The sequence below is a fragment of the Spea bombifrons genome, chromosome 4 (assembly GCF_027358695.1).
Source record: "Spea bombifrons isolate aSpeBom1 chromosome 4, aSpeBom1.2.pri, whole genome shotgun sequence".
NCBI lineage: Eukaryota > Metazoa > Chordata > Amphibia > Anura > Pelobatidae > Spea > Spea bombifrons.
In genome coordinates this window covers 53,573,548-53,599,441 of record NC_071090.1, presented here as the reverse complement: position 1 = coordinate 53,599,441, position 25,894 = coordinate 53,573,548, and the positions used below count along the sequence as shown (strand labels likewise).

At 35.4% G+C, this 25,894-nt stretch overlaps 1 protein-coding gene across 1 annotated transcript; it reads left to right on the top strand.

Moving 5' to 3' along the window:
- The first annotated feature begins 902 nt into the window (after window positions 1-902).
- On the top strand, window positions 903-25,894 carry TFEC (transcription factor EC). The gene is made up of 8 exons (XM_053463393.1): window positions 903-935; window positions 12,069-12,320; window positions 13,485-13,580; window positions 18,205-18,325; window positions 20,129-20,179; window positions 23,019-23,094; window positions 24,032-24,179; window positions 25,254-25,894. Exons 1-8 carry the CDS (start codon window positions 903-905, stop codon window positions 25,605-25,607), a joined length of 1,131 nt encoding a protein of 376 aa, XP_053319368.1. The 3' UTR covers window positions 25,608-25,894.

The window sequence follows — 25,894 nt, the reverse complement described above, 5'->3', positions numbered from 1 at the left end:
TGTGAGGTCAGGCACTGATGCTAGACAAGAAGGACTGGTTCACAATGTCCATTCCAGTTTATCCCAAAGGTGTTTGATGGGGTAAAGGTCAGGGCTCTGTGTGGGCCAGTCAAGTCCTTCCACACCAAACTCATCCGACCATGTAGTTATAGACCTTACTTTGTGCACCACTATATGGCCAAAAGTATTGGGACGCACATCTTAATTATTGAAATCAGGATTGGGCTAAGCCCCTTACTTCCAGTGAAGGAAAATCCTAATGCTGTTGTCCAAGAAATTTTGGACAATGCTATGCTTCCAACATTGTGTTAACCATTTGGGGAAGACCCTTTTCGATTCCTGTATGACTGTGCACCAGTGTACAAAGCAATGTTTATAAAGACATGGTTGAGTTTGGTTTGTCAAAAGAGCATCGACGGAATACCTGAAAGCCCATGTCTCCCTTGAAATTCTGACGGGAATATGCCTGCTGATAACTTCAGCAATGAGTTTGGCTGTTCCTGACCCAGTTTTATTCTTCCTACACTGGCATTTCTGTTTCTGTTATATTAAATTGATGATTCTACACTAAATTATATGCCTACAAAATCACAGACTTTTATGTAAGCATACCTACATAAAGTCGATTTGATTTAGTTTTTTTTCTTTTGTTTGCTCATAGAAATTATTTCCAGCGTTTTTGCACCTACCTAAAACTTTTACTGTACTGTACTGTATATGCCTTTGTTCTTGGTAAGTCATGAAATGCTTTGTCATACAGTATCTTTCACATCATCACTTATTGCAGTCAGGTTATAGGAGGAATTAATAAAAGACACTTCTGCTTTTTTTTTCTTTTCTGTCCCAAACCAAAAGTAAAAAACTTCCGTACGTTTAGAATGAGCTGCAGCAATTATGTGAAGATGGTAACACTGGTGCAAATTCAGTCTTTTCCGGTAGGTAAAAAAATACTAATTAGACAGATCATGAATATTATATATATATATATATATATATATATATATATATATATATATATATATATATTATATTTGGTAAAACATTACAATTAATATTTAGTTGAGGGTAAAAATAAATGAGCAATATACATTTAATTTACATGAAATCTCTACATTAGGTTCATCCTTCTAAGGAAATTTAGCACTAAGATGGCTGTTTTCTCAGATTTCTTTGGATTAATATATATTATACATTACCAACACTCAAAACACACAAAACTATTGAGCTCATATTTTGCTGTACTTGGTTGGTAGTTCAGTTACAGTTGCTTGAGGCAGTTGCTGTAATTCTTCAAGATGTGAAACTTAAGAGTTTCCCAAGTAATAAGTCACAAGCAGAATGTACATTATATACATACTTGTATATTTATTTATATATGTTGTGCAGGTTAGTGACTATATTCTCTGGTGATATTTCTGTGATTTTGTATATGCTATTTTTAACCATCTATTATTTTAATTAATTAATTTAGGCATTTTTATTTATCCTGTTTAGTGCTATCCCCTTTTAGATTGTTTCTATAATTTGTACTCTCTATTGACGTACACAGACAATGTAGCCCATATGTTTAGGAGGGGTAATTGCTGTTTGACTATAGCATTAACTATAACCTGGTAGCAATATGTAATATGCAAAACTTTCCAGACCAAATAGATAATGCAAAATGAAGACCCATTGTACAGCGCTATGATGGCACTATATCAAATAATAAACAATAATAATAAGACATGCTGTTTAAATATATATATATATATATATATATTACATTTTAATGTTCTTTTATTACATATGTATTCCATAATAAAGCATACCATATGTGGTCATTTATTGAGGCCTCCAGATTACCATACTCTTTGGGCTGCATCATGTGTCTAAAATGAAGCGATTTAAAGAAATGACACAATCACTAGCAAAATTATTTCACTAGCAGGTTAAATTGTGTGTATGTGTATATATATATATATATATATATATATATATATATATATATATATATATATATATATATATATATATATATATATATGTGTGTGTGTGTATATATATATATATATATATATATATATATATATATATATATATATATATATATATACACACACACAGTCATAGCCTAATAATAGCACATCTGTAGTATTCAGTGTTTTTTGTTAATTCACAACAACAAATATCAGACTTTACTTTGAACCAAATATAGTTTTCTTTTTTCCCATTCATCCATGAAAAATCAAATGCCATACAATATGAAAACATCTGGCATGAATATAAAATAGAGAAGTTAATATAAAAATACAAAATCTAAAAATACACTTTCCCGCTGTAATGAAAACCTATAAATACATTTATATGATATTTTTAATAAATTCTGGCAGGCATGACTGATAATTCGAGATTTTATGCTACACTTGATCATTTATAGCTGTCAGTTATTTTCAGTCACTTATATACCAAAATAGAAGAGGCAGTGCTGAATATATGAGATATTTAAAACTTGACCTTTAAGAACCTAGAACTGCTACGTTTTACAGTCAATCCATTCATCAAAGAACACAACTTCTTAATGGGCTTCATGTCAAAAGGTTAAATTATATTAGAACATACAAAATCGCATCAGAGCTTTGTTTTAAAAAATGTATTTTTTTGTATTTCCAGCATGGTCAAAGGCTATATTTGTAGTTGTAATTGCAGTTATATAATAATATATAATATATAGAAAAATAAACGACTTGAGACCTTATGTGCTTTTAGTTCCTGCTTTATGATGATGTAACATCATAGATCTGGAGCATGTGAATGCCAGCCAACCTTAGAAAGGAAAGCGGAAAATATTTGCTTGTAGTTACAAGTTAAGTTGGATGCTAAACATTCAGGCACACATAAAGTTGAGTTGTTGAGATATCCACGTGCCATCATGTGTTTCTGTTGGTGGTCGTAATAGCCTTCCCTACTGTACAGATATACTTGGCATGCCAGCACGTGTTATGTGTTTATCTTTTGCATATTTATGTTGTATATGTTTTTGCCTGCATGCGTTTATCTCTGTTTGTATTATGCAGTTTTAATGTCAGTGTAAGTCTACATGTTGTTGTCGTATGACTATCTTAATTGGGGATGTATTTTCACCATGATTTATTTTAAATTTCATCTTGAGTAACCATTAGCACTGTGTAAGCACAACTGAAAATTGATTTGCCTTTGTTAACGTCTATAGGTCTGTAGGCTATTTGTTTTTCATTTTATCAATGCTCCAATCTGATTATCTCCAGAAAAGTTTATTGCTGGACATGCCAAGTTTATAGCTTTTGGGGGGAGGGGCATACTTTTTAATGTGCTACATGACATACTGGACAAAATAAAAAAAAAAGTCAAGGTTTTTGCACCACTTGGAACATTTCTGCTCCTGTACATAGTAGGGCAGGTATTTTTGATTAATTTATAGAAATTAATAATTTTTTTTCTTAATTATTACTATTACTTATTTTTTCTTAAGTATTACTAATTGATGGACTGTGCATATGAAAGGAAAGCCCTATCTGTCTTTGAAAAACAATACATACATTGTGCATACAAAAAGTACACATAAAAAGGAGACACAAGCAAGGGTCACAAGGGTGGAAAAACCACAGGTCATAAAGGGGTTCCTAAGTCACATTTTACTTTCATTCAATGCATAGTAAATACTCATATGCTTTAGTGTGGAATACACGTTAAAAATAAGAGTTATGCTTTGAAAAGTGGTGTAGAAATTATTATTATTATTATTTTTATTTATAAAGATCAACAGAATTTGTGTGAAATGTATATACCCAACTATGCAAATGCAGTTAGTACATGACCAGTCCTCAATAATTCTTGATTCTTATTCTAAAAATAAATGAAAAAGATATAGTTCTAGCAGATAACGAAAGTCACTGGTTATCTGAATAGGTTTAAAGGCATGCTGTACACTTGTTCCCCTTTATGTGTAGCTTAAGTAGGAAGTAGGATTGTGGAAGGTATTTTTTTCTTCTCTAATATATGCTATATAGATTTAAAAAGCTGTTACGTTATTTCATTTGAATTATACAAATATTCTGAAATGAAAGTTCTGAATTATTATATGTCTGTACATATATGTACTTCATTGAGTACATGTAAAAAGGCAGTTTAAAGTTGTAATTGTAATCACTTCTGCATCTACATTAACACTATGAAAACATTTTATATTCTATGAACATTGGTCTGTTATTTGTAGTGAGGGTACCAAGTCAAGTTTATTCATGCTGACTGAATTCTTTGGAGTTTAAAGTTACCAGAATGACATTCACAAAGAAATCTGCATAAAAAGCATGCTTTATTAAATGCCAAAGAAACAAGAATCAAAGTCAGCTTAAAATCATGTTCTAGTTAGGACATTGCCTCAACTACTGATAAACTGGTAGATAAAAGGCATTCTTTGAGTTGTGAAATACCAGTGACAAGGAATTAGCCTAATTCACGCTTTGAATGGTATGGACTGACCAGACAGCCTGGGACAGTTAAGTCCCTTTACATGTTCAATTACAAGAATGTGAGACATGCAAAATGGTTACTTAAAGCCTTTTTCATTGAAAGGTTAGTTAAGCTCTACAAACTTAAATGGCACATTGTAAAAAACAATATTAGAAACAGTTAAGACTATGATGTGTAGGTGTGCTATAGAAGCCACTAGTGGAACCCCACTGGTGGTGAGTTCATGGTTTTGAACATTGATGGACACCCTTTGCAATATTAATCAAGAAGCTTCTAGTGTATCAGCTGTTGGGATGTGAATTTTCAACTGTACAATTTAATGAAAGAGTTTGGAATTAAAAGGAGTTTAAGATTTAAAAATAATAATTGTGTGGTAGCTAGATGCTCACTCACTTGTTTCTCATTTAATAAATAGTAAAGAGTAAAAGCCAGGCAAGCTCAAGTGCACAAGTAGGAGTCTGAAACCAAGAAATACACCTAATGATCCTTATATTTTTCATACTTACATATGTGTAGCATATGGCCGCCAGTTGAAAAAAAAGATTTGAGAGGGTGTGAGACATCCCCCCACTAGGCATTTCCCCAGTGTGCCTGATCGAAAAGTGGAATTGAATAAACTCTACATATGACTCGATCTTGTCATCAGTACAGTTTAGGAACTCTGACCCATGCCAGTAAATCCGAGAATGGCAGCAAGCAACAGTCTGAAAACAATCACAACTTGAATTCAAAATGTGCAAGATTTTTAATGGACTTACTGAATTGTAAATGGAGACTTACAGAACACGATACATAGTATGTTACTTTTTGATTGCCCACCCACTGTTACCTGGCTCCCTCATTTTCATATACTTGTTACAAGATCAATTAAGCTCCATACCATTCATTATGTCCTATATCTATTCATCATAAACACACTATTACTCTGGGGATGATGTCATCCAACAGATTTTCAGGGTGGCTATAGGAACATGGCTGCCCAAAGCAGACATCGCTTATGCCTTAAAGTTATTAAGTTATTACTTTGCAATTCTCGCAGAGAGCAGCCCCAAGCTGTTTGACTTGTTCGCAGAATCTCTGTGTTGGGTCCTTACGAACAACACCCAAGCATGGTTGTGTTACACTTCCTAGATTCACCTTCTGGCAACCAGGGTAATTAAGAATATTGAGGTGCTTGGTAAATTACCTCTCAGGTACTTTACACAGTACATTAAACAATGACTGTCAAGGTTAGGTTTTAATTCCCCCTCGTTTACCGGACACTCGTTTTGCATCATACATCGTCCCCAGCATCCCAACACAACATACCAGCACACGTCATCAAGAAATTAGGAAGGTGGAATTCCTCCTGCATTTACAGATATATCCCAGATCTTGAATAGGAACTCAGAAGAGCTTTTTGAGACCTTGCTAAATGGTATTCTGATTTTTATTCGGTCTTTATTAATAAATCTCATTTTGTGATTAAATCTGAGCAGATTTCCTTTTTGGCCTCTATCACTATTTAGTTGGCATCTAGGCACATATCTGACCTCCTCAAGCCCTCTTGCATGGTAGACCTCTACAACAAATGCACATTAAGAAGTCTGTGTAACAGTGGATAAGGAATAAAAAAAGTCAAATGACACACCTTGCAGCTTAGAATGCCTAGAATTCTTAAATTGCATTGAAAAACATTTTTAATTTAGGGCCTGCTTGTTTTGTGCTTATACTAACATTTCAAAATCTAATTTTATTAGCGTTTTAGACTTCAATTGTTTTTGATAAAGTTCCTTCAGCGGTTTCATAAAGGGTACAATTTTAGACATTTTTTGCATATATTTGGCAAAACACTTAGCAACTCAGACTAAAACCTCAACAAAGCAGACTAGAGGTCTGTCTCAGTTGATTATCATGATAGAGTATGGTCTATGCCTTTGATATTCAGTCATATAGGTGTAGGCACAGAACACAGAGCTGTAATGAATTTAAGTTGTTAAATACACTTAAATGTATGTGTGAATGGCTAATACAATTGGAAGCAATACAGCCAAACAGAAATAATGCTCAGGGAAGTGTTGACAAGGGGGACAGAGGGGAAACTGCCCTTTGTGCCGCTCTAATTTCAGTATTCTGGTCGCTGCCACAAGCTTGTAACATACTCTTTAATGTTTTTAAGAGTTCTAACAACTTTAGGCAATGTTCGCATGCTGACTGGGTCTTTTCTGTGCTCCTTTCGCTTGTTTAATTGCGTGCAGGCCATTTTGGAGAAAGGGCATTTGGCAGAACTAATTTATGACCATAGAATGAGTTGTCTGATTTTGAGTTGTTATAAGACTAAGCTACTCTGGTCGACTAGCTAAAAGTTTAGAAAACATTAAAATATTGTTTTATTTTTTACAGTTTCAGTAACCACAATTTATATTAGTTTGTGGTCCATACTTGTTAACTTAAACATATTAAGATAATAAGGGATCTGTATACAACATGAATCTAACTTACAAGTCAAGTTCAGATCCATAATAAACATTTTGCTGTCATATTATGGGTAGTTTAGTACTAAGTTCATAAAATTACAACTGAAAGAGATTTGGTGGACATAATGGAGCTGACAGCATTTGTCTGGAAACCTGACTAAGGAAGACAGGTCTCATTATATCTATCACTCTCTGGCCTTCTTGCACATTCAGCGTCTTTTACACTTGTTGTGGAATCGAATAATGGCTATCGCTACAAAACATTTACTTGGTGCAATGGAATTTAATTTAATTCCATGAATTGTACATACTAGATTACTCCAGAAGTATTTATCAGAATGTTTATTATATACACGTTGTTCAAATAGTATTCATAATGCAACATCATGTGAAAAATAATTTCTAAATTGATTGTTAAAGGGGAAACAGTCACAGTCACAGCCTTTAGAAAAACCAAATTAATTTATTGAAATCACTTCTAGTTAGGTCACATACATACACAGAGGTCTTCTTAAATGTATTAGGAAGCTGGACTATACATCTACTTTTCATTTCAGGATGGCAAATAATAATAATAATAATAGCTGCATTTAAAAGCAGTATTACCTAGAGGTAATACAAACACAAGTGTGGCAACTGGATCTCCACAATGCAAAGTGTATACTAGACTTGTGCATTTGTATTCGGGCGAACATGAAAATGAAGATGAAGGGTGGATTTTCGTTGTTCAGCTTGAATACTGAAGAAACGAACATAGTGGTGGCAAAACGCATACGAAGATGAAGACACACAACGCGAAGAATCTTTGTGTTCGTCTTCGTTTACTAATCTCCCTGGTCCCTTCCCCATCTAGACTACCTTATCTACGCAGGATTGCAGGGGTTAACAGGAGCGGAAATCCGTAGGTTCGCTGTCAGGAGTTAAAGGGCCGTGCTAGCCTAGTTTCGGCACCAGGATTTTAAAAGTCTGTACAAGCGACTCTATTGGTTGCCAGCAGGGGCATTGGTGGATGGCAGAGGAGGCCCCTGCCGGCAACCAATACAGTTGCTCGTCCGGACCTTTAAATTCCTGACGCCAAAGCTGCTGTGTAGTGCATACCACGTTATCCCCGTATTAACCCCTTCTACAAAAACCAAAGAAAAAAAATTAAAACGAAAAATTTACATGAATATTCACCCGAACCGAACACAGGAATGGGTGATTAATCCTGGAATGCCAAGATTCCCCCCCCCACGAAGACGAACACGGAGAGTTGGCCGGCACCCAAGTCTAGTGTATACCACTGATACAGGTAATCAGGGTAGCCGCCTTCAGGGCTCCACACCGATAGAATACAAAAGAAAAACAACCTCCTCTACTCGATAACTGAAAGAGAATGCACAGCGGACGTAGTATAAAACATAATTTTGTCTTCTTAAAAGAATGCTAGCAAAATATAGCAGCAGTAGACTGAATTCATCACAAAGCGGTGGTCACCTGAGGCATGTTGTTCTTCCAACTTTGACAACACTGTATAAATATTATGTTACAGCTCTTTTCTTGACTGATATTTAATTTAATACTAAATATTTCACTGCTAAATTGAATTGTGCGCGTGTATGTGTGTGTGTGTGTGTGGGGGGGTAAAATGAATTAAGCCCAGGTTATGATGCTGCTTCTTCTCAGTATGGCTAGGTTCTAATCTAGGTATGTGCTACTGAAGAATCACTGATTAACTGATTTTATCATCCAACTTGTTTTATATAAGTTTAAGTGAAGGATAAAGGCAATACTTGCAATGATCATTCACATTAGCAGTAGCAATGAAAAGGTTCCACTGCGGAGAAGGTCTCCTATGTATCACCAAAGTTTTGGCCAGAGGCTCCAGAAATAAGAACTGGTTACCAGGCTCCGGGTCTCTGTATGTAATCTCTCAGCGAGGTGTAGCACTTGGCCCTACCCGCTCCCCATTCAAGTCTGCTTGCTCCCTGCCCACATCCTGCCCCTTCCAAGGATTTGGTGGATAGCTCTGGCTTCTTAAACTGGGCTAGATTCAATGTCCAATAAATGTCTTACAAAAACTGAACAATGATTGAAACTATTGTCATAAAAAAAATGCTACATTTTACCTGTGTTAATAAATCTGGGCCACTATATTTGTTTTCCTTTTTGTTTTACGTACGGCAATTACCGTTTTTCTATTACAATCTATGCATGGCAATCAGGTCATTCTTAGGGAATGATGTAGTTGAAGTTGTTTTAATAAATCCTTTTAATTGTTGAACATGATGGGACAGATCTAGTGTGACATGTTGGCCACCCATGCTAACGGAGAAGTTATCAGATTTACTTAGACGTTAACAAACCCACTGATCCCCTAGTCACTCAATTTCTAATTAACATAGCTGTATTTGATTAAAGCAATTCATGACCTATTTGGGTGTTTTGAGGACTAAATCGAGCCACTTCTTTTGTTTGTGTTAGAGCTTTAATTTCTATCTTATTTATCCAGCAAGTGAGCTTGTTCAGTACAGACTTTGATCAGGCTTTTAATTGGGCTGTACATATTAGATTACTTATGCTTCTGACGTAACAAAATTATTATAATACAACTTTCATATAATTAAGAAAATAATTGGATTTTAGGTAGTTTATAAATGTGGTAACATTTGGTTGCATAATAATATAATATAATATATATATATATAATATAATATTGGAATAATAATATTGTTTTGCATTGCTTTTTGCTATGGATTTTACTTTTTACACAAGATAATAACCTAAAGATTGCTTGCAACAGTACTTTTGAAACATATTTTTATACATATACAGATATAATATTTGTATTTTTGTGTTAAATGGGACATGAAGAAAAATATGTATTTAGTTAATAACAACATAATATAGATAGTGAGGGTGAAATGAATGTTAACACTATGTACCAAGAAAACTACTGTATAAAACTAGGCCTTCTGTAAGACCAAACGCAACAAAGACTTGGCACACCGAGCTGTAAAACACATTGTTTTATGTCCATGCATGGCAATTAGAATACATTTGATGAATGAACTCAAAGAATGAGATGCATCAAGATCACAGTTTTCCTTGGGAACAGTGTGCTGACCCTGCAAGTGTGCAGGATACGTTAGCAAATCTTTGCAGCATGAAGGGTTGAGTTGGCCCTCCATAATTCAATATGTAGGTAGAGTCTTGAAGAGACCTCACTGATCTAACTATACATTATATGGGACCAGCCAATCTCTTCCTGCTGTAGAAGTTCTCTGGGGCTGGACCTTCTTAACTAACCTTTAGTGAATAACACCTGAAATGTTTGCGAAGTTGTAGAAGAGTATACATTCAAATGTTCTTAGGGCATAAATACATTTTGAGCTAAAAAAGTATAGGTGAATAGGTAATTTTAACTGACTTCTTAACACTACTAACAAAAGTATCATTGCCAATCCGCATGGTCACTTTGTATAGATATTTCCAACTATTTCATTCTGCAAATTTGGTATCTTTTTTAAACAATAAAATGGATCTAGAAATGTAAGGTTACATAAAACCCCAATAGACCATATTGAGTGGCCTGAATTATTATTAGAATTTCATAAATTGACACTAATTATAGATTGATTTACTTATTCAAAAAAGTAATATCATACAGCATTATTAAATATATATTTTTTTACCAGTTTAGTAAAAACAAATAATAAAATAAATTTACCACTATAACTGCATGAGGGTTAAATAAATGTGTTTTGTGTGTTGAATTTGTTAATCATACTTTGTTGTACATTGTCTCTAGCCATTCACCACTCAAATGATTACCGCACATATTTTCTCTGTATTTCTGCAGCATTACCATGATACATATAAATAATTTCACTTTATATTAATCGCAAAAGTGTTTAAGAAAATTAAATTTTTTAATTTCATCGTTATTAGTAAAACTTGTCATTTTTATTAACCATCTTTTATGTATATCACAAACTGCTTTAAAAATAAAAAAAATAGAAGCAATACTAAAAATGTCAGTTAACTAGATGTAAATAACCAAAGACGTCCCATAAAATGATGATTAATCATTCTTAAATTATATTCAAAGTACTTAATGCGGATTATTTATGCATATAATACATGTTAGGGGGAATTCTAAATAGTTTGCGTAATTGAAACAAAATATCTAAATATGGGTAGTAAATCACGTCACCACTGATGATCGCTGAGAGCCCATTAAAAATGCTCAAACATGGTGCACTTGAGAGGATTTTATTACTAAATGCTTGCAATTAACCATTGCAAACCCCTCTGGAGTGAACATGCAAGACTCAATTGACAATACAGTTTATGTTGTGTCTAGTATTCCTGTCGTGGTTAAATTAAAGGAATGTGACATCTACATGAGGCAGAGCTATTTGAAGTAACTGTCAATCTTTGTAATCAAAGGATGGTCTCATTGCAACCAATTAGATCCTTTATCATGCTTAGTAAGATTAAAAAGTCCTACTGAGTTCAAACATTGTCATTCTTGAACTGCAACCTCCAGAGGACAGTCTGGTTACGGGTACCTAGCACAAAACATCAACTGCTAGGACTGAACACTTCCCTTTACGGGATCCTTAAAGATGCCTCAGTTAACTGAATGTTCATACTATGAGGTAAGGAGAAATGGAATTCATTTGGTTAAAATGTTTGTAATATTAAGATGTCTCAGTAACATATTATACATTGTACATACTAGTCATATTAGCTTCTACTATAAATACCACATGCCAAAGGGTTGGATCAAGTATTGGCATACTGTCTAATTAGTGCAGGATATAAGTAATTGTGAAATAAAATACATTGGAACATTTTCTCAGATTTTAAAAAGGAAGTGTTTTAGTTATTGTCTTTATGTTAAGTTTACTGTTTGTATAAAGGCTGTTGTATTATTAGAAACTGCAGTGCATCACCAATTTAGGGATGTAGTTTCAAAGCCCTCATATGAACTTGCATGACTCACTGAGATGCTCAGCGTACTAAGATATACACATTATATCATGTTGACGAGTTTACTTACAGATATTTTATAGAAATATATAAAAACATGTTTTCACTCATAGATACATCTTCTGTAACCATTTTATATTACAGGTTCAGACACATCTTGATAACCCAACAAAGTACCATATACAACAAACACAAAGGCAGCAAGTAAAACAGTACCTAACCCTTGGAACAAAATGTTCTGCACAGGCTATTGCATATTCCCATTCACACTGTGGTCAACCCACAGGAGTCAACCCAGAGATAAGGAATGGACACATGTCTCCCTCTACAGAGAATTGCACTATTGATGGTTCGGTTACCAAGTTATTAGCTCTGGGAGCCGGACGAGAAAATGAGGTATTGAATTTTATATGTAATCACTTAAATTTAATTATTAGTATTAGTTCAGGTTCTTGGAACTCACACTTTTTTCCATTAAGTTGCAATTATGAGTTATACACTGTATATACTAGATATATTATAAAACATATTGGACACACATATCTTCTTAGATGTGTAAATGGCAGGTTTCTAATGGGATATTGGGTTGAATTCGATATTTAGATAAACATAATAGAAAATATTGATACACATGCAAATTTTCCCTTTTGCCATCTGCTTTTATTATTGTGCTACACTCCTTTGCTTCACTACAATGTCTATTTCCTTGTTTCTTGTCCATATAACTCACCTTTCCTATTTTACACATCTTCCAATAATAATGCTCCATGACACTCTCGTTATGTATGTGACCGTGAAAAAACATTTTAATAAAATGAGCTTGTTTTTAGGTAAAACAAAGTTGACATTTACCCTTGACACCAAGTGTGCACATTTTAGCAAGATGACCAGTCACTTTTCTTTCAAAATTAGAACTTTTAGCTAATTTTAAATATATTTTTCTGCCTTTGGCAGTGTATTAAACTTGAACTTTACTAACTTTGCTTGTCACTCGGACAGTGGGCCAAGTATACTCTATTTTCACCAATCATTTTATCAGCCTCACCCACTGTGACATCATGCAAGCATGTATACTAAAGAAGTGGATCTCAAGGGAAATTGTGAGAAAAAGAAGAGAGCTGTCTTACATAAATGTGATTTAAATATTATTTACAAGCGGAATTTCATATTCTAGGACTTGATACATGACTTCTTGTTATTCATATCTCAACAAAAAGTTACATCACGCCTCTTAGTTTATTGTTATTATTTCATTACAAAAATGACATATTTCTTATCTATATATATATATATATATATATATATATATATATATATATATATATATATATATATATATATATATATATATATATATATATCTTTTGGATACTTTTGCATTGTAAACTAGCATGACTTTGGTATTTATGAATATGGTTTATGTAATTACCCTCACTTTTGTTTCCAGAAATATTACTTGTATACTTTTATACTTGTATACCTACAGACACAAATAATTAATCTAAATACTTAAGTGCAATTCATATTGGTATTCCTTAAATTATGTTTCTTTTTTAACAGATGGAAGATGTTATTGAGGACATCATTAGTCTGGAATCAAGTTTTAATGATGATGGATTGAACTGTACAGAACAGACATTATTGATGCCAAGTGGTGTAAGTGGACAATAGATTGATTATAGAACACCAAACTGTTGCAAATATTTGTTAATCTCAAAGAAAAAGGTAAAAAGTAAAACACATGTATTATTCTAAAAAAGGGATATGATTTATTGCGTAAGTGGTTTCCAAACCTTACAGTAAATTATATGTTTTAGCAGACTAACTGCACATAATTATTACATATGTTGTAGGTAAAGTAGAGACTTAAGTAATCTTCAGTTACATTTACACCATACAACTTTTTTTAAATCAAATTAATTCTGCCTTCTTCCTGTGTTCCTTGGTACCACGTCTTATATAGGCCTGGGCCCATATTTATATCAAAGTCTACAATGGGTGGTGTTGGCCGGGGCAGTGTACAGTATATGCTATTAATTGTGATCAGGCAGGGACAGTCTACAGTGTGTGTCTACATATGTGCTTTTGTGAATATTAAAGGTTATTGTAGATGGTCTTACAATGGGTATATCCTATAGATTTGTAATGAATTCAAAAGTTCACATCTCACCTGAAAACATAAGCAGCATCTATTGATATGGGAAGGGGGCGTATTTCTTTACTTATTTTTAATTTGTGTTAAATCAATGATACATGTATGTGTTTTCAACTGCTGGCAGCATTTTATAAATTAAGTAACTTACTTTGGTCCAAAATATGTTGCCAGTTTTGTTAATTTACTAAAGCAATGAATTAGCTGTGAACTGTGTAAATAAGATTTGGAGATTACGAAAGAAATGAACCTACCTCCCCCTCTGTATGCATTACCTCTGCCATTATAGAATGTATGGAGTGTGTACACATTTCTTACAAGGGCACTGCAGAGACTGAAGTAAGCAAACATTAACATAAAAATCTGCCTAGCAAAGTAAAAAACATCTTAAAAACAAGGATACCGAGTAAAGCAGAGACAAAGTTCATTTCACTGCTTACTTCTGCCCTTTAAATGGAAACATCTATAACACGCATTTAAACCTACTTTTCAACCTGCTAAAGAGTAAGGTAAGGATCAATTTATTTTTTAATTTAAAATTATGTATTGAAATCATTAGTGGTACGTACAATATTTTTCAATCTCAAAATCCAAAGTTAAAACATGCTTTTGCAGTCTATTTTGGGAGTGATTGGAATATTTGGTTTCCGTTTTACAAGTTAATACAAATCATATCTGTTTATTGTTAAAAAAAAAACCCCAAAACATTTTTTTATTTCTGTTCTTAACTGTTCATTTCTAAAAGCAGGAGAATTTTAAATTGTTTTTAATGATTCAATATTTAATCTTAAATATAAAATATATTTTATGATTCTTAAAAAGGCATATTGGTCGGTATATTTTAAAATAAAATGTTTCTTAGGGACAGATTATAATCAGGGGCTCATTCATGTTTCTGCATTAACAGTGCTGTTCCACCTACTCTGCTGAAATTTAAATTTGAAACATCTAAATACCCAAACTGTCTCAAGAAAACAATGTCCAGTCATTTAAAATATTGATTTATTCATTATTTTGCCAAAAACACATAAATGCCACACAAAACCAGGCAAATATAGGTTGTTGCCATAGAAACAGGACAAAAAATGTACTTCCGTTTTTTATGTGTTTAAACCTATGTTAGAAAATATAAAATAACAGAACTGCTAATGTTACATTATGTAACATAACACAGGGTACAATGAATCTTTTGTGTAAGTGGAACAGCACTTATGATCTGACATTTCTGGCCTGGTTATATTTGCCTTTGTATAAAAGCATCCAATGCAAACATTTTCTACAGATAATGCTAAGAACATTATTAAGAGGTAAAAATAAATTTGCTACACTTTGCAAACAGTTTTGAACATTTTGAACTCGGAAATCTCACATCTCACATACTATTAGGCAACTCAGTGCAGTGGTGAAAGAAATTGCCTAACTTATCCACCGCAACAAGAAGTAGTCTGCAGCATTTTGAATAAGGTCGTGACCTCATATTGGCATATTAAGATATATATAAATATATATATACATACACACTCAAATGTATGTGGACACCAGATTGTCATACCTATAGGAGCTTCTTGGACATCACATTCCAAAACCATGGGCATTGATATGGAGTCCCCCCCCCCTTTGTGGCTATAACAGCCTACACTCTTCTGGAAAGGTATTTCACAAAATCTTGGAGTGTGTCTGAAAGAATTTGTGCTAAATCAGCTAAAAGAGCAATTATGAAGTAAGGTGCTGATGTTAGATGAGAAGGCCTGGCTCACAATCAGTGTTCCAATTCACCTAAAAGGTGTTCAGTGGGGTTAAGGTCAGGGGTCTACGCAAGCTACTGAAGTTTGTCCAGAACAAACTTGTGAACCATGTCTTTTTGGACCTTAACTTTGCGTATAGGGGCACAGCAATGTTGGAACAAGAACTCTGTAGTGAGTGATGATACCAAGGACAGGTGATTCTTATCCTCTACAGGCTTCAGCACTCTGCGGCCCTACTCTGTGAGTGTGTGTGGTGTACTGCTTTGTGGCTGAGCTGTTACGCCTAGATGCTTCCACTTCACAATAATAGGATTTACAGTGGACGGGGGGGAAATGTAGCAGGGCAGAAATTTCACATGCTGACTTGTGGCAAATGTATCATCCTATGATAGTGCCAAGTTTAAAGTTAGTGAGCTCCTCAGAATGATCCCTTCTACTGACAATGTTTGTCTATGAGATGGCATGTCTATATGCTTGATTGTATACACCACAATGGGTGAAAATCAGAAAATCAGTAATTAGGAGGGTTGTCCATGTACTTTTGGTCATGTAGATTAATACAAAAGAATGCATGATTTTGTATGTAACGAGTAGGCATTACTTACAATGGAGCCATGCAAATCTCTAGGAATTTTATTCTGTAGGTTTATGTTACATTATTTGTCTCAAAAAGAATATGTTAAATACATTTTAACTAAAATATATCTATGCCAAAATATTAATTAAACAAAATGAATTGATAAATGAATGAATGGATGCTGAAAATTCTATTTCTGAAGATACATTTATCCCAGTTTATGCAAAGCATTGCGATTCACAATGCAAACTCAATATTGTATTCAGTCCTCAACGGCTGCAAACAGCTTTGATATCCCAGCTTAAATATAGGCATCTGATTTAAAAAAGCATTAAACTACTTGGTTAAAGCAGGGATACTCAGAATTCCTGGCCTGCCCTTAAGGACTAAAGTTGTATACCACTGCATTAAATGTGTGCTGGTTTTTGTTAATTTACCCTATATCTATGTGAAGTGTATAGGAATCATTGAATCAGTACATATATGACAAAGCATATGTCAGAAAAGCATTAGGCATTGTTTTGGTCAGAAGGCAGTTTTAAGGCTAGACATACAATGCACCTACCCAGGCCTTAAGCATTTCACAGGGCCCATCCTTGTGCCTACTGAACTTCGAAAGAAGTGTTCGATTAAAGGAAGGACCAAAGAAGGCATTTTATGGGGCACACAAACACTAGCTTGACCACTGTTAACAATGGTCCTGATTTTAGCAGATGTTCTATCTGCTCTTAGGCTTTTGTTTTCATCAGAGAGGCTAATTATGTACTTTGTATATTGTTACTATGCTCAGGCCATCATCAGAACTTTTCAAGCCCAGTATCAATCCAGTGTCAATCATCAAAGCCCACTTCTTTTTACTAATTTTACATATAAAAACACCTTATATGGCTTATCCTGTTTTACAGATAAAAGCCCATTAAACCATATTTTCATATGCCTTCAATTCTACACCCTGACACCCATGTTAGATGTCACTACCTTGAAAGAAAAGCATTAATATTCAAAGCATGGATGTGGGTAGGTGGGTGGAATTAGTTTGGGGCTGGGGTGTCTAGGGCTTCTCTGGGCCTGGAAGTTACATTGTTATACTGGCTGGACCCCCTAATAGGTGCGCTGACTTTTCTCTACCTTTTTTTTTTCTTTCAAAAATGTTCCCTACCTACAAAGCCATTAGAAAAAAAAAATATATTTTTACAGTGTAAGGAGATGGTAGTGACCCTCTTTCCTATAGGCTGCTATTTCCACAATGTATATCACTCTGAGGCTTCAGGTTAATTTTAGTGCTTTTTCATAACTCCAGCTGTATTTCCTTCTGGAATATAAATTTGGTGCTATATGCTTTAGACCCAAATGCTATACAATTTAATCCATAATTCTTAAACTGCACCTTAGAAACACATAAAGTTATTAAGTATATATAATCATTCTTTTATTTCCACAATGTATATCACTCTGAGGCTTCAGGTTAATTTTAGTGCTTTTTCATAACTCCAGCTGTATTTCCTTCTATCACAATTATTTCCACTTTTTCAGCACTTTTCATTCTCACTTCTCTAGATAAACTTTGCTGTAATCAATCATCACCACAGTGCTGCTATCTGTTTTCAAGGCTCTAGGTAGTCGTGTGTAATTTGCACCTATACAAAACTTCTCCCTTGTGATGTTTCACTACTGTGCTAATTGTATGCAGTCCTTACTGCCCAGTTTCTTATGTCACTTTTTCTTTATTTAGCTATGACTAAGGCAGAACAGTCTTATCCAAGAATTATAAAGCACGTCCTTCTCCTCTTCATTCTTATTTTTCAGCTTCCACTACCAAGTAACCTTTTGGATGTTTACAACAGTGACCAAGGCATTCCGGGCTCCAACATGGGACTTTCCAATACTTCTTGTCCAACTGGTATAGGTGTGAAAAGGGAAGTTACAGGTAATGTTTTTAAAATTATATACTTTTTGTATGAATGAATTTAACTTTACTAATAAATTAATGTGCATTAAGATTTACTTACATCACCAACCTCATTCTGCGAAAAATCCTGGGTTGACCATGTATAGTGTATAGTTAAATTTCTTATAGTTACCTCACCAACAAAACTATGCAGGGTCAAGCTGGTTTTCGGGTCTGGCCCTTCATGACAAACAAATAATCTGATCAATGTAGATCACAGTTCTCCTGCAGATTTCTGCTTTAGAGAATAAACCCGTTACGAAAGACTCATGAACAACATAACTACACCGCAGTTAGGGCAAACTATTCAGGGAAATTTAGGAGAATACATTTTGAAGACATTGTTGATATGATAAAGGCTTTTTACCATTTTCTTCCTATAATTCTGTAGAATACCTTAGTTTCACAATTATATCAGAAATGACTACCCATTTCTTTTCAGTACTAAACATTTCTTTAGAGCGAAACACTTCCTAACAAATCAATGGCTCATGTCTTTTGGAATGCATTCTATTTTAGTATAACCAGGGCAAGGAGAGTCAGACATGTTTACACTGTACTTAGTTTGGACCCTTCTAGAAAACAATCGTGGCCCTGTAATCTATATGAATATCATGTATTTCTGAAATCAAATTATTTTGGGAAACACATGATTCTTTCAAATGCTGGCACAAGATCAACTGCATAAATTATCTCCTATTAAATTTGTTTCAAGTTAGAACAAACGGCTGTTTTTAGGCTAACAGAAAATCCATTCAGTAAGTGACTGACTATATTAGTATTTGTCAATGGCAGTGAAATGAAACATATGGCTATTTCACTAAAAACATTTGAAAAAAGTCAATAGGTTTTTGATTATGATGTAAGAAAAGTCCCAGTGTCATTCATTATAATGTTAATATATTGATAATGGTTCCGTTTGGTTAGATTTAAGGGACATCCTTACCACTCTATCTGAGGAAACTATAGTGTATATATATATATATATATATATATATATATATATATAAATATTAGAGTGGGAGGCATCTGTGACATCACATCCATTTTAGTAGGGTTTGGGTTTGTTAACCTGTCAATAGATAAGGGCAACACACTGACAGGGCACCATAATAAAAGCAAATATTTAACATTAATTTTACTTTTTTCTGTAACTGATTAGCAACATTGTCTATTTTACATTGGATGCCCGTGCATTTAAATGTAAACAAGAGAGTATTCCTCTTTTTATAGTCTTGGGTGTAGAAAGGGTTAACATGAGCCTGAAAATGTAGGGTTATATGAGTTCTAGCACTTAGACTGTGAAAGGAGGCTTGGAATGTTTCAACATTTCTACGTGAAAAGTAATATTTAAAAAAATTACATGACTTTTGAAATGAGGCATCAACATATTCTGCAGTGGTGCAATACAGGCAAAACCAAATTTGAAAATGGGCTCTTCAAAAAAAAAAAAAGCTTGCAGTATAGACATTGCGTGATTCATTCACAACAATACAAGCAAACAATTGTAAATGAGTCATTTTAAAGGACACAGTAATCTAATACAGGAATGGCCACTGTTAAATACTGTTTCATAGATAGTATAGTGTTTTAATGAACATACCTGGACTCTTGTAATACATTTCTATTTAGTTGTATCAGATCAATATTCCTTAAAAAATTTGCAGTTATGCAGTCTGATATCCTTTTATGGTTTGCATCATGTTGCTCAGTTATACATATACCAAAAATAAAAAAGATATTTTCAAATTGTGATAAATGTATTATTTTTATTGGAAACAGATACAAGAGCCATGGCAAAGGAAAGGCAAAAGAAGGACAATCATAACCTCAGTAAGTATCTTCTGTGGGTATACTAGATTTCACAACATTAAATGTGGGCCCATCTAGGTAGTTGTCTATCCCTTTCATGTTAAATGTATACTAGAGTAATCCTCAGTTGCCTCAGCAATTACAACCACTAGCACCAGCTTATTACATGTATGCAAAATTGCATGCTGTAAAATGCATTAGGGGCCACGGAACATGGACTAATATGCATTTAAAATAATTCAAAAAACTGTTCCTTGAAGCAGATTTTCTTTCCTCTTCTTACCATTTCTGCCCGACTTCCCTTTCTTCTCTATCTTTGGGGCTATTCCAAGGGTAGGCAACACATAGGCGACCCACTGTGGGGCCATGATGAATGCATGGGCTCTAGCCAGCTGCCCCCTTATGCTCTGCCTTAAAAGGGCACTGACATGTTAATGTCTTATTGTTATTGTCAGGATACCAGTTAGGATGCCATCCTGACATTTTTGTAGCAGCAGGGGCATCTCTGTGCTGCTGTAAGGAAGATCAGACTGTCTAATGGCATTGCTAGCTAACTGCCAACAGATCAGGTATATCGGTGCTCGGTAAGCACCTGTACAACACTTTAATAGGGATACCAGATCACACAATTGGGCATTCCTTTCTGTTAGGTGTCAGACACCCACCAGAAGGTCCCTGGAGGAGACAAGAGACTCAGGAGATCTCTGATTGCTCCCCCTGGTGGAGTGCATGGTAGATCCTTTTCCATAAAATGGTAAAACGCAAAAAATATGACATCCATAAGATATAAGAGAGTCTTTCCGCACTCTGACCAACTCGGCCTCCCAGGCCTGAGAGGACCACGAGGCACAGTCTCCCGTCAGCTTGTCCTCCCTCGATGATGGCGCGCCAGCACCGCTCCCCCCACAGCACCCTTACACATCGGAGATAATGCAACTATTCTCCTCAGCTCCTTGGAGGACAGATTTCTCCACACTGATCCTCGAGCTGAAACAGGTGGTGCGGGACGCGGTATCTGCTCTGCGCACTGATTTAACATCTCTGGATCGCAGAGTTGTGGCGCTGGAAGACGCATCGCAGTGCAACACCAAGCTGCCCTACAGGCTCAGCAATCAACTAGCCATAACCTCCGCTACCTGGGGAACATTAGGCGATGCATCTAGGATTTGGACAGCAGGGGACACATGCAGAATATCTGGATCCGAGGAGTCCCCAAGGACTTGCCGGTGCTTCAGACATCACTGTTAACTCACCTTATGGGCCGGCCAATCGATACCACCAGGGCCATGGACAGAGTTCATCGGGCCTTACAGTCCAGAGGTAACCCGTCAAGCCCCCGAGAGACATTGTCTGTCATTTCACCGACTTCACGCATAAGGAGGCCATTATGGCCCAGGCGCGGGAAGTGCGATTGTGGCCCCTGCTGGGTCACTCTGTTACCTTCTACCAGGACATCTTGGATTTTATCCTGCAGGTGAGACACGCCCTGTGACCATTGACATCCGAGTTGCAGAGGCTGCGCATCCCGTACCGCTGGGGTGACCTCCCTCACCCTGTAATATTACCATGAGGTCCCGGATCTCCTACTGGCACTCCTACTGGCGCTCTCGGACCTTCGCCTCCCCGACTGGACTCTCATGGGCCTGGAGCTGGAAGATGGGCCCTCTCGGCCTCCACTCCCGCTACGACCTCGACGTGCTTCATGCGCTAGACAAGGAACCGGCCAGCCAGATAACAACATTATGCCGGATCCCATGCCTTTCCCTCGTACGAGAGAGACGTTGAGGAATAATGATTCCGTATAGATACTGCATGTTTTACCTGTTACACACCATTTCCCATTTCTTGAGCTCTGAGAATCTACAAGACGCTGGACTACACACCACTGTGTCCTGTTGACACCTGCTGCGCGTTGCACCCACACCACGCCATTCAAGTCATCTGTTCTGTGCATAGCTCGGGGCTATCCCTAGTTCTTTCGTTGCCCTCTATCACAAAGCACTACGGGTGTTCTGGTACTCCACAGAATGCTAAACAGATATCCAGCCGGGATATAACCTTGCACCTACATCTCCATCTGCTCTACGCGTAAACTACACCTCGACCCTTCTCCACTGCATTGATAATTTCCTGGAGGGACCCATGCCATGCCTCTTCTGGCATGGTTTCAAGCCTTGCTCTTAAGGCTGGTCTCTTTTCACTTCGCCCCTCCGCAGTATATATGCACTCGCAAGTTCATTCCCACATCCCCTCTTCCTTTGCCCCAGTCGTTACTCTTAGGGCAGGTATCACTAGCTGCAGTTCATCTCTAGCTCTCGATTACGCCCACATAGGAGATAGCGGACACAGGTCTAGGATCCTCCTTCGACGTCCCTACTTTTGCCCCTCCTATAATTATATATTTTTTTCACTTTTTTCCCTGCCTCTTTCCCTTCTCCTTCCTTCCCTCTGTTCCCTTCCCTTCCTCACCCCCCCACCTACACCCCCCCTCACCGGCCATAGGCTGTTCTTCCATACACACTGCTGTCATACAAAAATGTGCACCTGATATGATTATTGTATGTTCCGACTGTAAGCTCTGTTGATTTATTATATGGTCGCTTGGGTATGCTGCGCTTGGTGCCTTTGCACCGGCGTTTTATTTGTGCCTGGGTCTCCCCCCTCCTTCCCTTTATTTTCCTTTCTGTATCCCTTACACTTAAATGCTCAATAAACATTGATTTACCCTAGAAAAAAGAACAGAACTGAATAACAAGATAAAATATAAAGTCTGGAAAATAGATCTGGAAATATTTAGTATATACATATACTTACTTTTACAAAAACAAAGAATAATTTTTAACTTATGTTTTATCAACAGTTGAACGACGCAGACGATATAATATTAACTACAGGATTAAAGAACTTGGCACACTGATCCCAAAGTCAAATGATCCGTAAGTCTATTTTTAGTTCTTAGCATTCAATACATGTGGATTTTTTTCAGCTAAGTTTGCCAGTGTGCATCCAGATATGTTCACATGAACCTGTACAATATTCACAAACTGGTTCACAATCTTAAAAAGACAAAAAAATCCTAAAGTATATTATTTGGAGTGTTTGTTGAAATTATCCATTTATTTCATCTGTACAGAAATTACCGTGGTGATGAGTAAACCAACAGATATTTCATAATTACAAAAGATTCTAAACAAAACCCTTTTGATTATATTGCCTCTAGGAGCCTTTAACAGTATTTGTGGACTTCTGTGAGCATACGTAGCATACCACATAAAATAAAAAGAATATTTGCTGGAAACGTATTCATACTGTACATTTGCTCATGAACTGCAGCAACTCCGGGAAAATATGATAAAATAACTGAGAGGACATTGGAGTCGTAATATACATTAGTATTCAGAATTTGGATTTTTTTTAAACAATGAAATTCTCCACCCACTTCTCATGAGATTCACATTCAGAGAAAAGCGTGTTTAAAATAAAATGCAGTTTGAAGTGCTTAGTAATGTACATTTCCTACTCCATTAATGTATAAGTACTGCACATTGATTTTAATCTTAGACTTAATAATAAAAGCAATTTTCACTTAAAATATAAAAACTGTAATGGTGGAATCATGATAATACATTTAGCACTCTTGCAAAAAAAGTCTTTCTATCAGTTTCTTTTGACACATTTTCATTCTAGGATCAATTTTTCTGTGTATGGCCTTCTTAACTATTCTATTAAAATTTCCATTCAGAAGCAATAATATCTAAGAGTGAATAATAGCCATGTAAATCATTATTTCAGTTTAATGTAAAAGATTTTGTAAGTTCTTATGAATTCTGCTGATGTGCACAATTGTGAAAAGGTTATTTCTCCATTTTGCAGTGATATGCGCTGGAACAAAGGAACTATTTTGAAAGCTTCGGTAGAATACATCAAGTGGCTCCAAAAAGAACAACAAAGGGGAAGAGAATTAGAACTCCGGCAGAAAAAATTAGAACAAGCCAACAGACGATTGCTGCTTCGTATTCAGGTTAGTTAAAGTTAACGATAAACCACAGATTTTCTTATTTGCTATATCACTAATTTATCATTTCATTTAACCATCTGTAGCTTCTAAAATGTATTTTTAACTGATTTTATAGATCACTCAGATGAATATATTCTGATATGATTAAGTTCTAGAAAACATGCACAGCTTCATAGTGTGAACACTGGCAATTGCTAGTAACCCTTTTTTTTTACACTGTTTTCTTGAAAAAAAAATGTAATTTGCACAGGAACGCAGGTAGGCAATGGATATGTACAAAACAAAACATAAGAGGAATATAAATTATATATATAAATTCATACAAGGTGTGAACAATAACAGTATATAAGTTGTGCTATGCACTAGTTATAATGTCCTGTTCAGCACTGGGAATTATAATGGAATTATGTAAATCACTAACTAATAATTGGTGAGCTGTGAGCTGTATGTACTCCACATGGTTTTAACTAAAGCCTAGATCAGAGGTGCCCAGCTTCTAAATCTGGAGGCCACAGACCTACTTCTGATTACAAGTTTGTTTCAACAAAGTACCATTGGTGATGGAGCCCTTGTTCAACCAACTTTGCACCCATAGATACATTTCATGCATATTTATTTATAAAAGCCTTGTATAATACTGATAGGTACTACCCCCATAGTCAGTGCATTTCTAGAACGTTACAGCTTACATTGTGAAGAATGTCTTTCTATGTTAGAGTTGGAATTGTGACTGTATCACATTGCAGCTTATTGTTATTTGTTCTGTGCATTGACTAATTTCCCCTGCAGAGATCATATACAGACCCAGTTAAATGCTCTTGATAATTTTAACTCCTTCACAACAAAGCCCCTACATGCTCACAATGCATTGTCATTAAGGGGTTAATAGTATGGTATTTCCAATTCAATCAACTGCTAAAATGGTTCAGTTTAACATCTGCTTCAGTTTTATTGGTCATTAGGTCAAATGTTTATCTCTGTTTTCATTTTAAATAAATCAACTGATTCCCCATTGGAATTTATTGTTTACTAACTATTATATTTTTTTACTTACTTTTGATTCTTCTTACCCTATAGGAACTTGAAATCCAGGCCCGGGCTAATGGTCTTCCAATACCAGCCTTATGTACAGTAGAACTAGCATCACAAGTCATCAAACAACAATCCTACGGAGAAGATGTTTCAGAAGACTACTCTCATCAGATTCCTTTGTCACTTGGACACAACACTGACCTGTGTGATGGATCCAATGCCTTCTCTGATCCACTTTCACACTTCACAGATTTATCATTCAGTGCTGCTTTAAAAGAACAAATGTTAGAAGAGTTTTCTCCTTTTGGAACAGACCCCTTCTTGTCTGCAACATCACCTGACCTTTCGAAAGGAAGCAGCAGAAGAAGCAGTTTCAGCACAGATGATGATGATCTTTGAGGAAAACATCAATATCAAAGAAACACAAATGTATTTAAATCATTTTTGTGATTATAAGAAGGCTATAATTATTTTTTTTCGTGAAAAATGTAACAGTTCTGTACATATTGATTAGTTTAACATAACATCCTATATGATATGGGTTTAAAAACTGCAATCATGTAAAAAAATCACTGAAACCTAGGCTCTCATAAGTCTCTAATAGCAGCTAAGAGGGAAATGTAGCATCATTAAATTGTTCACCATGCACATCTAAGTTGTCTTTCATGGCAAATTAAGCTCAGCCA